General features: G+C 40.9%; 2 protein-coding genes across 2 annotated transcripts; both read right to left on the bottom strand.

Moving 5' to 3' along the window:
• Positions 1–576: 576 nt before the first annotated feature.
• Positions 577–9772, bottom strand: LOC110071736 (olfactory receptor 5G9-like). The gene has a single exon (XM_078383506.1). The coding sequence runs from the start codon at positions 2528–2530 to the stop codon at positions 1544–1546; it is 987 nt and encodes a 328-aa protein (XP_078239632.1). The 5' UTR covers positions 2531–9772; the 3' UTR covers positions 577–1543.
• A 1745-nt stretch (positions 9773–11517) lies between these two features.
• On the bottom strand, positions 11518–17314 carry LOC144586011 (olfactory receptor 5G3-like). Its single transcript, XM_078383507.1, has one exon. The coding sequence runs from the start codon at positions 13731–13733 to the stop codon at positions 12771–12773; it is 963 nt and encodes a 320-aa protein (XP_078239633.1). The 5' UTR covers positions 13734–17314; the 3' UTR covers positions 11518–12770.
• Positions 17315–17526: the final 212 nt, after the last annotated feature.

Genomic DNA, 17526 nt, shown 5'->3' on the forward strand with positions numbered 1-17526 from the left:
GGAAGCAGATTACAGGAGGAGAAAAGAGATACCACCCTGACCCTCGTATTGAGAAGAGGCTGAAGCTAGGGAGTCGAGGAGAAGATTAAGAGAGGAGAAGGAGAAGGTAGAGAGAGAACGAAGAGAGAGACTCAAATGGAGGTTGAGAGAAATGAGGATGAGGGGATTCCAAGGGGACCCTAAAAGGCACACCCACCCTCCTGGGACTCCTTGTGGATGGAAATCCACTATGATGACACTGTGCCCCTGTTGGAGAGCGAAGCAGGACAGGCACTGAACCCGAACATATCTTTGGACTGGCCAGGACCATGGAACTCGGGTGAAGGAAACCCCTTTCTGAATGAAGATTGGAAACCCCTTACTGACCCATTGTCAGAAGGAGAAAAATGTTGGATTAATTTTGTTGATACTGGTAATTTGTTAAACATCCTAATAAACGTTACACCTGTTTCAAAAGAAAGGTTTTTAAATGGATTGTTGTGCTCTGTGGTTTTAAATGTGCGTAGTATTGATTTTACCTACTCCTTTTAATGTAATATTTATTTAATGTACTTTTTAATATTTGTATTCTTACTGTTTTTAGCTTTTAAATATTGTCTTTTCAATGATGTAAGCCACCTTGGGTCCCTTTTAAGGTGAAAAGTAGACTAAAATATTTCAAGGAAAGAAAGAAAAAGAGTGACCTTCTTCAATGGAAAAATTTAACCCTTAAACCAAACTCATTAGATTTTTTTTTCCTTTGGCATTGAAGCAGATCTGAACATGGAATGAAGTCTTCAGAATTGGGGAGGTTTCCATTTTACCCAGTTTAGTTTCACAGGAATCCTCCAGGTCATGTTTGGGAGCTGTTAAGTCCCACATTGTCTGGCACAATTCATGTTAAAGCAGTTTGAACCCATATCCAATACTCTACACCTGGGTTTTTAAAAATGTTTTTTTTTATGTTCTATATGTACACATCTGCTGAAGGAACCACAATCATTTGCCTTGCAATCCCTGCACATAGTTGTATTCATAAAGTGTCAGAGTTCTCTTTCACACCTCACAGTACTAATGACTAAAAGGTTTTAGAGTGACATCTTGATCCCTCAGAGTGCCACTGGGAGCAGAAGTTGAATGTCCTGGTGGGTGGAGAGGTGCCCTCCACAATTACTCACGACAAATTTAGAATCATTTTCATTGAAGTGTTTGTATGCAATTTTGTATATAGCTACAGCATGTGGAACAAAGTTACAGCTGTTTTTCAATGCATATTTTTCAAAAGGATATCACATAAAACAATGGCAAAAAAATGCCCTAAATTCAGTTACTCCTCTCAATTAGAAACAATTCTAATTTTCACTAGAGGAGACCCACGGGATGAACACGGACTTGGTGAGACAACACTTAAATAAGTTCCATTGATTCAACTGGTTTACTCAGGTTCAGATGAAAATTAGGATTTTGGCCATGATTCTTGCATTTTGGGAATGAGAAACAGCAGGATAGATGAATCCCTTTCCCCTTTCATAACCACAGTATCCTGTGGTTCACTGACTGCTAACTACCTCATTATATTGCTACACACTTTCCTCTGGACAACTCCCAAGGCATCCTTCACCTCCTTATTTCTCAGGCTGTATATCAAGGGGTTCAGCAGGGGAATGACAATTGTGTAAAAGACAGAGAGAATTTTGTCACTCACATCTTCAATAAATGATCCATTCGTAGGCTTAGGCCGGAAATGCAAAATGAGGATAGAACCATGGAAGATTGTAACAGCCGTCAAATGTGAGGTACAAGTGGAGAAGGCTTTGAGTCTTCCTGTGGTTGGGCTGATCTTCACAAAGTTGACAAGAATAGATACATAAGAAACCAGGACACTCAACAAAGTGGTGGCTTCTACAAGTCCCGCAACATAAAAAATCAGGAGTTCATTCATATAGATATCAGAACAGGACAGTGATAGAAGAGCTGTGATGTCACAGTATAAATGATTGATCACATTGGACTGGCAAAATGGCAATTGGAACGTGAAGACAGTGTGGAGAAGAGAATGCAGAAGCCCAAGAATGTAGGAACCTACCACCAGAAGAATACAGACTTTGGGGGACATGAGGACTGGGTAGAGCAGTGGTTTACAGATAGCTGTGTAGCGGTCATATGCCATTGCAGCAAGGAGAAAGCACTCTGCACTTCCTAGACCTATTACAAAATACATTTGCATTGCACACCCCATAAGGGAAATAGTCTGTGTCTCTGATACAAGGTTTGCCAAGGACTTAGAGGTCACCACAGAGGAGAAGCAAACATCCAGCAGGGAGAGATTGCTGAGAAAGAAGTACATTGGGGTGTGGAGATGGGGACTGATCATGATTAAAGTGATCATTCCAAGATTTCCCACCAAAGTGGCAATGTAGAAAGTCAAGAACACTAGAAAGAGGATGATTTGCAGTACAAAACTGTTTGTTAAATGTACAAATACAAACTCATTGATGATGGTGCTGCTGTTTCCTTGTGTCGTTGCACCCAGGACACTCCTTCTTCCCATTCCTGCAACCCAAAGAGGTGAGAAAGTTAGACCAGTGGATTCTCCAAAACACACATCACCAACCTATGGTCTTCATGACCAGTGGCTATGAGGATGTTCCTTTGCTGAAACACTACACAAATTTATGAAAGGTATCTGGGAACCAATAAACAGGAAGGAGTATTGGACTGAGACTTAGGTACATCAATATTCTTGTCATCATGGAGCTGTGAAATTTTCTTGGTGACCTTGAACTAAGTACTGTTTCAGCCTCACTCACCTCACAGGGTATTGTGAAGATACAGCAGGAGGAAGGAGATCAATATGCTACACCTTGAATTTTAGCGAGGGGAGAAATGTAGCTAATATAAACCTACAATATAACTAATTGACAAGTTAACCAACCAACCAGCCAACAAAGGAATCAGAGGAAATTGTTTGGCTATCCAACCAACACTACATCGTATAAAAGGTATCCCTCCCACTGACAGAATCTAGGGGTAAAGAAGAAGGGCTGCTTTCTCCCATCTGGTTTTTTTCCCCAAGCCTGCAAAGTAATGAGAATAGAAAGACTACAAGTCATCGAACACCCAACAGAAAGCCTATGTGTTAACCCCAGCACCTGATAAGGGGAGATACACCAGAAAACAGGGTGAGCAGTCATGCATCACCAAGAAAGAGGGCAAAAAGTTAATAGGTGCATAGATGGGCGAGCATAGAAATAGCTTCAATAGAAGTATGATGTATTTCACCACAAGAGGAGGCATGGATCTCATGACCTGTATGCCTGCAATCTGCTGTCTTGATGCTTATGGTTACAAAGCCCTTGTCTGCTCCTCCTTCTCTTTGTTGTTCATCTTAAAATGGGACTTGGATGGGACAGCCCTTCAAAGAGAGGACTCCCTTTCAGACAGTAGGGCACTGGACACCCAAGTGCAGATTGGCTCAAGACCTTTGCCTTCTCTCCTCAAAGCAGTTGCTCAGCTTATGAATAAACTAACAAAAACCATTAGGTACTGAATTATCACAGAAATGCGAATGCTTTCCTGCAGATTCTATGTAAATTTATAAATGCCACATTAAGATGAAATCTGAAAAAGGTGGATAGCCTGTCAGAGGAATGGGAGGGGTCAATTGGTTTCAAAATCAGCATTAACTGCCCAAGAAGAGGACCTTCTCCCTATCCCCATTCTGCCAAGTAACAGCCACATGCTAGCTCCCCCCTGTAGGTATCTGTACTTACTCTTAATGGGAAACTGGGTGCTAGCTGCCAGTGTCAAAGGAAATTCCACCAGCAAGGCTGAATTCCAGAAAAAAAAGAAGTCATATGAGAGCTAACACATTTATCATTGCATTCACTCAAACAAGCATGTACCATTATGAGATAAATAAGATGGTACCATATAAATATATACTATACACACATTTATGGAGCTGTTTTCCTTGGCAACACAGACGGCATTTCTCCAACCTCTATGGCCTTAGGGAGCTTCTCAGGATCCTTCATCCATCTCTTGGGAAACTGATACACTCTCAAAGACTCCTATGTCTTTTATGCACAGCTGCTATTACTATTATTATTAGGAAATAACGTAATCCTGTAAAAATAATAGAAGTGGCCAAACCTGTTACCAAAAGGAAGCTTGCTTGTTATCACAGCTGTAATAAGCCAGAAAGTTGTCATACAAAATAGAATGAACCTTGTTGCTACACACAGAAATACCAATAACAAAGGGCATGGCTTTAAGCAAAGCTGTACTATCTATACTTCAGTTTCAGTATCACCCTCATAACTGGCAGTCATTCACCAGAATTTCAAATAAGAATCTTTTCCAGTCTTCTTGGATATCCCTGAGATTAAAGCTAGTAGCCTCTCCATCAACACAGCTTCTGCCATTGTGCAATGAGTTGCTCACCTTTACTGACAAATTAGGAATTTTGGAGGCTAGATGTTTAGATGTTCATCTGAGCTAGTTTGGGGCCTTATTCTCGGAATTTAGACTGCAGCTCCCAGAATTCAAGAAGCGAGCTCTTTCTTTCTTTCTCTTATTTTAAAACTTGGTATCAGCACTAGAACTAAGGCTGTGATTAGACAGGAGCTTCTCCTGCAATGTGGTCTGGGTTGGGGATAGTCTAGTTAGCGTCTTTTGTTTATATTTTTGCTTATAGGTAAAACCAAGGCGATAAAGTAAACAAAGCCACTGCTAAACGGCAACAACCATCACTTAGAAGTGGGGGTTAGCAGTGCTTCCTAGCAAGTTAAATAGACAATATTTAGAATATATAGTTTGCCTCCTAGCAAGATCTGACACTATCAAAGGCCTTGCTATAGTCTATAAAGCATAGGCTGATCTTTTGGAAAAGAAGGCTTGTATTATCCTGAACAGGAGCAGTTGTTTGAAAAGTGGAGGTTTCAGGCAAAGTCCTTGTTACGGTAGCTTGGAAGCCACCTGTCCATCATTGCTGTAGAGGCATGTCATCTGCCAATAGCATGACGGAAGGTGGGACTTAAGGGGTGGAGCCAATGTATATAAGGGGAGTGAATGGGTGTGAGTGCTTTAGATAGGGACTGGTTAGGGTGTTAGGGTTTGTTCCTATTGTGAAGAACTGTGCTATATAGTGAGGGTCTGTGAGAGAGTGTGTGAGTGTGTGGTACTTTATTAGTTATTGCCTTATTATTTGATTTATTAAAGTGATTTACCATTTCTTTTGTTGTAACCAATAAACACAAGTTTTTATTTTCAAAATCATTTATTAGTCTGAAGAGTCATTTGAGGGAATGGTTGGTGGCAGCGTGAATAGAGTGAGTGTGTGAGAGTGACGTGGCACCTCCTTTGTGACGTGTGAGGAGGCTGTCACAATAAAACTGGTGTCCAGCGGCAGGATACGAGTTGTCCAGTAAAGCCTTGGCCAAAGTGACCAGAGCAAAGGCACCTGAAATGGAAAGCGTGGGTTACCTTCTAGGATTTGGCTCACAGGGAGCAAATCTAGTAGATGTGCGCTATAACTTCAGTGTGTAAACTGAGAGTGTCCTTGTCCAGCTCTGTGGTGTCCATTTTGTGAGGGAGAGTGACCCAAGGCAAAGGCTGTGGTGATTTGGTCAGCGTGTCCTGAGTTAGGGTAACTCTGAGGGGACATCGCGAAGACCAAGGGCAGCTAAAAGCTGAGGGATCTCCATTTAAACAGCAAAACCTAGGAGTGGGTAGAGCTGTATTAAATTTAGAGTGGTGCCAAAGGCAAAATAATAAAGTATCCTTAGTTTGGCAAGGGGCCCTGTGTAAAAGGGCAGAAGCCAAAGAATCTTAGTTACTGTTACTAGCTGTGTGCTGGTGAACACTGCAACTAATTATCACAGACCATCGCACAGAAAAAAAAGTCACTTTAAACAGAGGCTTGGAAAATAGAGAGAAGAGCCTTTTGTGTGAATAAAATGCCCTTAACCCGTAGTAGAAAAACTGAATTTGAACCAAGATCTGCTGAGATGGTGGCTAGTTCGGATGAGGAATTTAATGGTGAAGGGGAAAGATTTTCCTCAGCACAAGAGGAAGAGTCCTCTAGTGAACCTTTAACAGACCTAAGAAAATTGGAATTAGCACAAGCACATGAATTCAGAATGAAATAGCTAGAGAAGGAGGAAAGATTAGAAAGAGAGAAAATTGCCGTAGAGAGACAGAGAATGTCTTTTGAAATTAGGAGATTGGAACTAATGAACCAGAACAATAACAACAATAACAGAAATTCCAATTCTGAAGAAGGGCAGTTGTCAAAATCAGATTTAAAGAAATTCCCTTCTTATAAACAGGGAGACTGTCCCGAAGCATTTTAAACTCTTTTTGAAAGGGCATGTGCAGATTTCTCTGTCAGAGAGTCAGAGAAAATGATAATTTTAAGATCTCAAATTAGTGGGTGTCTGACTGAAGTCTACGCTGACATGCCAATCGATATGATTAAAAATTATTCAAAATTTAAAAAGATGGTGTTTGCTAGGTTTGGCATAAATGCAGAACAGCTGAGACAGAAATTCAGAACACTGTCAAAGAAACCAGATGAATCTTACACACAGTTTGGTGCCAATGTAGTTAAGTGTTTGAATAAGTGGTTAGCGCAAGAGGGTGTGCAGACAATTCAACAATTTAAAAATATAGGGTTGGAACAATTCTATTCCCTTTTACATGGTGAAATAAAATACTTGGTGAAAGACAAACGACCGTCAGATGTTAAACAAACAGCTGAGATTGCAGATTTCATTTCCCAAATTAGAAAGCCTATGTATTCTGAGGGAAAAAACATGAGGAAAACATGGGAGGACAACACTAAATATGTCAAAGGGCAAGTTAAGAGCCAGAAGAAATTGGGTGGCCATTTTGTTGGAAAACCTTCAGAACAGGGCCAAGCCAACAGCCAGATTTTGGAAGGAAAAGATAAAGTGGCTGGAAAAAGCTCATGGAGCGACCGAATTTGCTTCCACTGCCATGAGAAGGGCCATATTGCTTCCCAATGTCATAAAACAAAAGAAAATAAAGAAATTTTACCTCAGAAAATGAATTTAAACAAGGCCAAATCTGTTTACTGTATTCAGAATGATCAGATAGCTTCCCCTAGAGAGGAGCCTGTTGTCATGGAAACACCAGCAGAGGGCTCTACAATTGATACTTTTAGTGGAGAGGTCTCAAGTTATGACGATAATCTTCCTACTGCTGAAATAAGACACTGCCTATATATAAGAACTGATTCCCACTTATTTGAATCAGCTGGTGATAATATAGGAATATTTGAAAACAACTATTTAGCTTTAAGAGACACGTGCTCACAAGTTACCCTCTGTCACCCTGATATTATACCTCAGAGGCACATTATTCCTAATGAACATATGACAATCAAAGGGATTGGAAAAGAAGTGGTAGTTTTGCCTGTAGCAGAAGTTTTAATTCGTTATCGAGGATGGCAAGGAAATTGGCGCGTTGGAATTTCCTCGCAAATTCCTGCAGCAGTACTTATAGGGACAGACCTCGCAAAACACGTTAAGAGTGCATTAGTAATTACTCGATCACATCAAGAACAAACTGAGGCAGCTGAAAACGTTACTGACTGCCAAGGGGGAGATGAAAATATACCCCAAGCTGAGGCATTTTCACTAGAAATACCACAGAAAAATATATTTTCCCAAGAGCAGCAAGCAGATCCCACTTTAAAATGTTGTTTTGATAAAGTGCCTAGCAGAGAATTATCCCCTGAATCCCCTGATCGATTCCTTATCAAACATGGTTTGCTGTACAGAGAAACACTGATGAATATTTCTAAAGGGAGTCATGAGATTAGAAGCCAGTTAGTTGTACCAGACAAATATTGCTCAATGATTTTAGAAAGGGGACATTCAGACATATTTGCTTCACATTTAGGTATAAATAAGACCAAACAGAGAATAACTCAGAACTTTTACTGGCCTGAAATAGGAAAACAAATTAGAAATTTCTGTCAGAGATGTGATGTGTGCCAAAAACAGGGTCATAACCGTGACAGGACTAAAGCTAAGCTATGCCCTTTACCAGTTATCTCCACACCTTTTAAATGTATTGGAGTAGACATTATTGGACCATTACCTAAAGTTACGAAAAGGGGAAACAGGTTTATTCTTACCATTATTGATCATGCCACAAGATACCCTGAAGCCATTCCTTTAAGAAACATTGAGACCCATACTGTAGCTGATGCACTGGTAAACTATATGAGTAGGGTGGGTTTTCCTTCAGAGATTATAACAGATTTAGGAACATCATTTACATCCAAACTGATGAAGAAATTGTGGCAGATTTGTGGCATTAAACATTTAGAAACTTCTCCCTATCATCCTCAAATGAATGGGTTAACAGAGAAATTCAGTGGGACCCTTATGAGAATGATTAAAGCATATTTAGCTGAGAACCCTAATAACAGGGACCAGAAATTACAATTACTTTTATATGCCTACAGATCAGTCCCACAAGAGAGTACCGGGTTCAGCCCTTTTGAATTACTATTTGGGAGAAAAGTGAGAGGTCCACTTGATCTAATTAAGCAAAATTGGGAACAGGTGGTAGAGGAAGATCCTCAAAATGTAGTCACCTATATAGACACATTGATGAACAGCCTCAAAAGAAATCTAGAATTGGCTGCTGAAAATTTAAAAGCAGAAAAAGTCAAGCAGAAAGTTTGGTATGATAGAAAGGCTCGAGAAAGACAGTTTAACCCTGGAGATGAGGTACTGATGTTGAGACCCATCAAGGGAAATAAGCTACAATTAAATTGGGATGGACCTTACAGGGTCATTTACAAAATGAGTGACCTTAATTACATTATCAAAGGAGGTGAACACCTAGGCCGGAGGGTGGTTCATGTAAATGCCCTTAAGCCATATTATAGAGAAGAAAAAATGTGCTTTTTGCAATGAAAGCAGCTGAGAAAGAAGAACATGATTTACCATTCTGGGAAGGAAGGGGTGAAACTAAGTTTAATCCAGGGGACGTGAAGATCAGCCCTGCTCTAACTATAGAACAGCAGAGTGATCTAAAAGCACTGGTTACTAAGTATCAACAGGTTTTCTCAAGCAAACCTGGTGTAGCCAAAGGAGTGTTGCATAGAATAGAGACAGGTAACGCACCCCCGCAAGCTGTAACCCCATATAGAGTAACTGGACCTTATGTAAATAAAGTGCGCCAAGAGTTAGATGCTATGCTAAAAGATGACATTATAGTACCATCGTCTAGCGCTTGGTCGGCTCCAATAGTTTTAGTGGATAAACCGGATGGAAGCATCAGGTTCTGTGTAGACTATCAAAAATTAAATGCAGTGACCAAACCAGATGCTTACCCCATGCCTAGACTTGACAACCTGATTGAGACCATTGGGGGTTGTCGATTCATTTCCTGTTTGGACCTAACTAAAGGTTTCTGGCAAGTGAGAATAGACCCTAGGGACCAGGAAAAAACTGCATTTTGTAGCCCTTTCAGATTGTTTGAGTTTCGGGTCCTCAGTTTTGGCCTTAGGAATTCCCCAGCTACATTCCAAAGGCTGATGGACAAAACTCTGCAAGGGCTCCGTGCATTTACAGTGGCTTACATAGACGATATAGGGATCTTTAGCAACACCTGGCAGGATCACCTATGTCACCTGGAAATAGTACTGCAGCGGTTGAAAGAAGCGGGGTTAACTGTAAAAGCCAGCAAATGTCAACTAGGAAGCCCCGAGATGAAGTACTTGGGTCATATGGTAGGGGGAGGTATAATCAAACCCCTAGAGGCCAAAGTAGAAGCCATACTTAAGTGGCCTAGACCCAATACTAAAAAGAAGATAAGATCCTTTCTGGGTTTAGTGGGATATTAAAGAAAATGTATCTCCAGATTTAGTGAAATTGCAGCGCCTTTAACCGAGCTGACAAAGAAAAGGAGTGATGACCGCATCCCATGGTCCGAGGACTGCGAGGTGACTTTTGGGAAGCTAAAGGAAGCTTTAACCAACCACCCTGTGTTGCATGCTCCAGACTTCAACAGAGAATTCATCATCTACACCGATGCCTCTAACGCCGGGGTAGGAGCCGTGCTGTGCCAGTGTGATGACCACGGAGACCAGCATCCCATGTTGTACCTGAGCAAGAAACTCCAAAAGGGTGAGAAGCACATGTCTACCATCGAAAAAGAGTGTTGGGGCATCGTATTCGCAATCCAGAAACTGAAGCCTTACAACTGGGGAAGACACTTCATTTTGTGTACGGACCACTCACCTCTAATGTGGCTAAAGACAATGAAAGCCCAGAACAGTAAACTAATGAGGTGGGCTCTTCTTTTGCAGGACTATGATTTTGAGGTTAAGGTAGTCAAAGGGACTATGAACTGTGTCGATGACGCCTTATCCGGAAGACCAGAAGACGACGGATGATCTAATTTGGACTCCTGAAATTTATAAAGAAGTTTAATATGGTTGTAAAAGCATATAGTTATTAAAGTAATGTTTTTGTGTATGTATATGCAATTAATTACCTAATTGTAAGTATATTTAAAATGATATAATTGTGTAACGTTGTATAATATTTTATTGGTAAGTGTTATAATATGGGAAATGTACAGTGGTGCCTCGCTTAACGAGCGCACCGTATAACGACGAAATCGCATAGCGATCCGTTTTTTCGAATTGCTAATGCGATCGCTCAACGTTTTTTTAATAGGGTAAAATTCGCTTTGCGAAGACCGGTAAGCGTTTCACTTACCGATCTTCGCAAAACGAAGCCCGATGATCAGCTGTTCGGCGGCCATTTTGGCCGCCGGAAGCCTGGAAATGGCCCAAAATGGCCGCGCACAGTGTTTTCACGCCCTCGTTAAGCGAGGCGAGGGCGCAAAAATGGCTGCCGGCCATTAAGAAGCATCGCTGAACGGTGAGTATTCGGCCCATTTGGAACGCATTAAGCCATGTTTAATGCGTTCCAATGGAATTCCCTGCCCCGTTCAACGATGCTTCAGCATAGCGAAGGTTAATCCGGAACGGATTAACCTCGCTATGCGAGGCACCACTGTATTGTTTAATGCTGTGTTCAGTTGTTTTGGGTGAAAAGCATCTTAGCTTTCCCCCACAAAACAACTTTTATAAGGGGGGAGGTAATGTTACGGTAGCTTAGAAGCCACCTGTCCGTCATTGCTGTAGCGGCATGTCATCTGCCAATAGCGTGACGGAAGGTGGGACATAAGGGGTGGAGCCAATGTTTGTAAGGGGAGTGAATGGGTTTGAGTGCTTTAGATAGGGACCAGATAGGGACTGGTTAGGGACCGGTTAGGGTGTTAGGGTTTGTTCATATTGTGGAGAACTGTGCTATATAGTGAGGGTCTGTGAGAGAGTGTGTGAGTGTGTGGTACTTTATTAGTTATTACCTTATTATTTGATTTATTAAAGTGATTTACCATTCCTTTTGTTGTAACCAATAAACACAAGTTTTTATTTTCAAAATCATTTATTAGTCTGAAGAGTCATTTGAGGGAATGGTTGGTGGCAGCGTGAATAGAGTGAGTGTGTGAGAGTGACGTGGCACCTCCTTTGTGACGTGTGAGGAGGCTGTCACAGTCCTATATTTTGATTCTAAATTCACATCATTAGTTGGTATTGTTCACAGATGTTGATTACTGACAAACTTCATTAAGTGTGAATATAATCATGACCATGACCATTATGTGTCATCAAGTCATTCTGATTTCTGGCAACTTTTCCAAAGGTTTTCTAGGTATAGAGTACTCAGAAGTGGTTCACCAGTTCCTTATTCTGGAGACACACTGGGACTCTACTGCTTGCCCAAAGCTACACAGACTCGCTCTTTTCCCAGGAGACACAGAGGGGACTCAAACTCCTGACATATACACCTAACTCACTGATCTTTCAAGCCAGGTAAAAGCTTGGCTAAATAAAAGAGAATTGTTAATAAACTAGAGGTAAACCGTAGAAGTGTAACATCTGTAGACAACATGAAGCTGTGAGGAAAATGACTACATATTCATGTAACAGAAATTCAGAGAAAGTGGAAAAATGCAGTATTTGTTAATGCTCTTTATATTTTTGAAGTCAGTTTGTTATTTTAGGAAAGACAATGCTGTATTTATTAATCAGCTTCTTACTTTAGGAATGTACAGTGAATTAGGTATACACTGGTTTGCTCAAAAAATTGGTTTTATTCTTTTAAAAAAATACATTGAGGCTACAATTACTTAATTTTAAACTTTTAATCATTACTAAAAATAGAGCAATCAGAAACCACACTCTAAGAATGTAACATCCCTCTGTTTTTCTCAGTGCATGAAAAACGGGGAGGGGTTAAACAGGGGGAAAATCAACTACGTGATAAACCAAAGAATGCCATTATATTTATTCTCCTCCACAATGTCAAATTTGAAAATTTACAAAGTACCATTTTCATGACACTTTTATTATTTAATTTTTTTTCATAATCTATTTTTCCCCTCTATTCTTTCCAGTGGGATGAACAAGGGGTTGAGGCAATCGGGATGCAGTCCAGTTTCTTCAATTAGTATGGCATATCATCACATCTCTTAAATTTCATATGTAGCATGTGTATACTATATCCTTCATACTATATATATCTCCCCAAAGACACGATTCAACACATATATGCATTTTAAAAGGAAAGATATAGAATTTAGTAAGCTTTTTTTTGATGGTTACAATTCTTCATTTGAAACTTTGTAGGTTTTTTAAAATTTTAAGTCACATATATGTCATATGGAAAGATTCACAACCTAATTATGTTGCCACACCCCTTCCTCTGGACACCTCTGAAAGCATCCTTGACCTCCTTGTTTCTCAGGCTGTAAATCAAGGGGTTCAGCAGCGGGATGACAATTGTGTAGAAGACAGAGAGGACTTTGTCACTCATGTCTTGGACAAATGATCCACTGCTCACCTTGGGCCTGAAATGCAAAATAAGTATTGCTCCGTGGAAAATCGAGACTACAGTCAGATGTGAGGTGCAAGTCGAGAAGGTTTTGAGCCTGCCGGCTGCTGTGCTAATTCTCATCGTGTGCTTGAGAATATACGTATAAGAAACCATAACACTCATTACGGTGATTAATTCTACAGTTCCAGCAAGGTAATAAATGAGGAGTTCATTGACATCGGTGTCGGATGAAGCAATTAAAAGAAGTGCCGTGATGTCACAGAAAAAATGATTGATCACATTAGACCCACAGAAAGACACTCTGACAGTGAAAATTGTATGAATGAGAGAATGCGAAAGCCCAAGAACATATGACCCGACCACCAAAAAATTACAGACTCTGGGAGACATGAGGGCTGGGTACAGCAGTGGTTTACAGATTGCCACATAGCGGTCGTATGCCATTACAGCCAAGAGAAAGCACTCACTGCTCCCCAGACCTATAGAAAAGAACATTTGCATTAAACATCCAACAAAGGAAATAGACTTTTTCTCTGCTAAGAAGTTGATTAGCGTCTTTGGAACGAACACAGAAGAGAAGCACACATCTAGGAAGGAGAGGTTGCTGAGAAAGAAGTACATTGGCGTATGGAGCCGGGGACTGGCCCTTATTAAGGTAACCATTCCAAGATTCTCCACCAAAGTAGTGATATAAATAGCTAGGAACACAAAAAAGAGGAGTATCCGTACAGTAGGACTGCTTGCCAACTCTACAAACACAAAGTCCTTGCCTCCCGTGGTGGCGTTTTTTCCAGACATGATGGCTGGGTTTTCTTCTCCTAAGACCTGCAAAACACCGGAGTGTGACAGAGGTTATAGCACAGTTTCTTCACATAGCACGCGGATTAGTAATGTATGGAATGCATTTCTATCAGCGGGGGGGGGGGGGGGAGGTAACCACAACTTTGCCTGGCTTCAAAAGAATAGACCAATCCTTGAGGGATAAACATTTCAGAATTCCTCAGAAGTTCACTCACCATGTTGATTGCAGACTTGCAGCAAACTTGAGAGCTTCATAGCAGCTAGCAGCTTTGTAATGCTTTAGAGCTGCCATTCTGTTTTCACAATGTGGTTATTATAAATGTGTCATAAAATGTATCTGCTCCTAAGTCGTGTCATATTTTGGAAGCTCTCTCTTAATCTTGGGTATGCTATCTTTTTATTCTACAAAGTTACTTTTCCAAATGCTGAATACCATATATAGGTTCAAGGCCAGTTATGTTGCATTAAGACTGCTATTAGTCCGAAACAAGAAACTTAAAGGTACCCTAGATTTTAAAGGTCAGAACAAGAATGAAAGAAGTAGGAGATTTAGCAGTTGAGATTTATTTTGCAAACAACTTGAAAAAGGGAAGGAAAGCGGGGGGGGGGGAGGAAATGATGTGACCAATTACATGTACTGATATGCCATGCGCCAACTTTAGACTGTTCTGCTGTCCAAATTTCTATGGAAACAAATCCAGCTGAGCAAAAGTTATGACAAATGTGCAGAGGATTGTATTATCAATCGCTAACCTGGGGGGAGGGTGTCAAAATAGATGGTATGTTAAATTTTACTATACATGTAGACTGAAACTAGTAAATCATTTTGTGGCAATCATAACGGCATATGTGGAATATCAGATCTACATAGGTACCACGCAGGTTTAAAGCATTTCTTTTGCACAGAGAGGGGGGGAGAGAGATTAATAGGGTCCATTGGGGGTCTTGCACTCCCTCTAAGTCTTTGCTTACATTAGTTACAGTGGTCTATGCCAGGTTATCAAATGCTCGTGTAAGGGGAAGGGTCACTCCACTAATGTTTTCTGGGGTGAGGGGGACAAAATCCCCCAACAGCATTGATCTAGCAGTATTGGAGTCTAGATGCTGAACTGAATAGGAGGTTTTGATGAGGCAAGGATTGGGACAGTGTATCTATGCCAATTAAAAGCATAGATAACTTTCAAAGTGCTCCTCCTGACATGGCGGACATCCCTTATGTTCTGAGGACAAATGGGGAAGAAAGCAGTTGTTGCAGGCTAATTCCACTAACTAGAGTTTGTATCAAAAGTTTCTCCTACAATTCTGTTTAGCTAAGTCTCCAGTCTTATTCTTATTTATTTAGGATGTATACCGATGAACACAGTAGCATCCGTGTAAAGGTACATAGAGTTAAACTGTCAGTGAATAACTGTGCTATGAGTACCTGTCAGATAAAGAGTCACTGCATTGCCTTGGAGATAATGCCTAAAGACATGTGCTTTGAACTGCATTTCTGACTCAACTACACCAACATAAACAAGAACAGCAAAAACTGGACTTTCACGTACCTTGAGAAATAATGGTGATGCATCTTCCAGATCAGTAGCGATGGTACTCACTTTCCATTTCAGAGAGAGCACCAGGGACCAGTGAAATTATTTGGACACTCCATTTCCTAGTCCCTTGCTTAGTTGGCACATACACAGGAGAAGAGTTTTTGTGTCAAATTTAGATCATGTTGATAGTAATATAAACAAAATCCTCAGCTGGATTGCACATCCCTTGATTTATTGGAAATAAAAGCTATTCTTCTCTACTTTCCTCTTCACACATTTTCTGAGAACTGGGTCTTTAGCTTTTTTTTCTCAACTGCTATCTTCTGTTCCCAACAGCTCTCTATTTCCCCCTCTTGCTCAGAATTCTAAAGTTGACTAGAAAGTCTGCTTTGATCAAGATCGATAGAGGATTGCTTGGTGCAATCTCACTGTTGATTGGCTGGTTTTAGATACGTGGCTGGGAAGTGCCCCCGTCCCCACCTTCGTTGTACTGTAAATTCTATCTGAATTCAGAAGCTACTTGCTGTTTTAAATAAGCAGTGTGCCATGAAGCCACTGGGGGATATGAAGTAAGAAAAGTTGGGGAGGAGTTTAACCTGCCCCCACAGCCATGCAAAGGTCCCAGTCTGGATCAGGGCCATGTCTGCCCCTCCGACTTCTTTATAGTCCTGCTACTTTGGCTGCCAGTTGCTGGACATAGACTGGCCCCATCCTTTGGGTGAGAACATTGTAACTTCATTCTCTGAGTTCTGCCAAGCATTCATACTCTTGTCAGTTTGAGCTAGTGGGCAGTGGACATGTACTGGCTTCAGTTTCACCTGCAAAAACAGCCTACCATACCCAAAGAGTCCTCTCAAGAAAACTGGAGAAGTAGCAGCAAATATGTAGCCTCCTTCCTAACCTGCCTGTGACTGCCAACACAGTGTAATGTTCCACAACTCTTGTTGTGGGACATTACACTCATTTTAGAATATTAACAATCCTCAGTAAGTGTGTGATTGAACAGGAATGTGTCCCACTGTTTGGTCCAGGGTGGGGATCGGTGGGTTTTCTTTCTTTGCCAGTGATCAGATGATGCAATTGCTAGAGTGACCCAGCCCATCCACCAAATATTACTATCTTCACCTTTCTGGGTCTCTGTCAGGAGCTGCTGTTTGGTCTGTTTTGTTTTTGCATGCAAGTAGGATTGCTCTGTTTTGATCTGTTTCCAGCATAGGCAATCAAATCAAAGTGGAACCAGTAGCTTTAAATTTCTCATTTCCCAATATCATTAAGTGGCTTAAGAAGACAGCTCAGCCACTTTAGAATACTAAGAAATAAAAAACTTCCTCTGCTCCTCTTTGGAGGGACAGAGGAAAGAAGAGTCAATTAGGGTAGCATTGATACAATGTAAGGTAAAGGTAAAGGTTCCCCTTGATAAATTGTCCAGTCATGTCTGAATCTAGGGGGCGGTGCTCATCCCCATTTAGAAGCCGTAGAGCCAGCGTTTGTCCGTAGACAGTTCCCATGGTCACATGGCCAGTGCGACTTAGACACGGAACGCTGTTACCTTCCCACCGAGGTGGTACCTATTTATCTATTTGCATTTGCATGCTTTCGAAGTGCTAGGTTGGCAGGAGCTGGATCAAGCGACGGGAGCTCACTCCGTCATGTGGATTCGATCTTACGACAACTGGTTTTCTGACCTTGCAACACAGAGGCTTCTGCGGTTTAACCTACAGCGCCACCACATCCCTGCCCGATACAGTGTATATTTTTGAAAAAAATTATAGTTAAAAACTTCCACCCAGAAGGAGAAGGAAGCAATAGGGGACAAGGTGGGGTTAGTGGTTTATTTTCTTTTTCTTTTTAAGGGAGGTGGACCAAATATTCATTCATTCATTCATTCATTCATTCATTCATTCATTCATCCATTCATTTTCTACCAAGGGGAAAATCGGGGGGGGGAGTGGGGTCCTAATAACCTAATGATGAAAAAGTACATGTGGGTGGGTGGGGGAGATTTATCATGGTTCAGCTGAAGGTCCAGTGCAGCTCAAGAACTCTCTGGCAGAAACCATATTTATTTATTTATTTATTTATTTATTTATTTATTTATTTATTTATTTATTTATTTATTTATTTATTTATTTATTTATTTATTTATTTATTCAATTTATATGCCGCCCACACTACCCTGAGGTCTCTGGGCGGCTTACAATATTCACCAGAAGAGTGCCCCATTTTTCCCTGCTCTGGTTTTTACAGATACACCA

Source organism: Pogona vitticeps, chromosome 1, assembly GCF_051106095.1.
Source record: "Pogona vitticeps strain Pit_001003342236 chromosome 1, PviZW2.1, whole genome shotgun sequence".
NCBI lineage: Eukaryota > Metazoa > Chordata > Lepidosauria > Squamata > Agamidae > Pogona > Pogona vitticeps.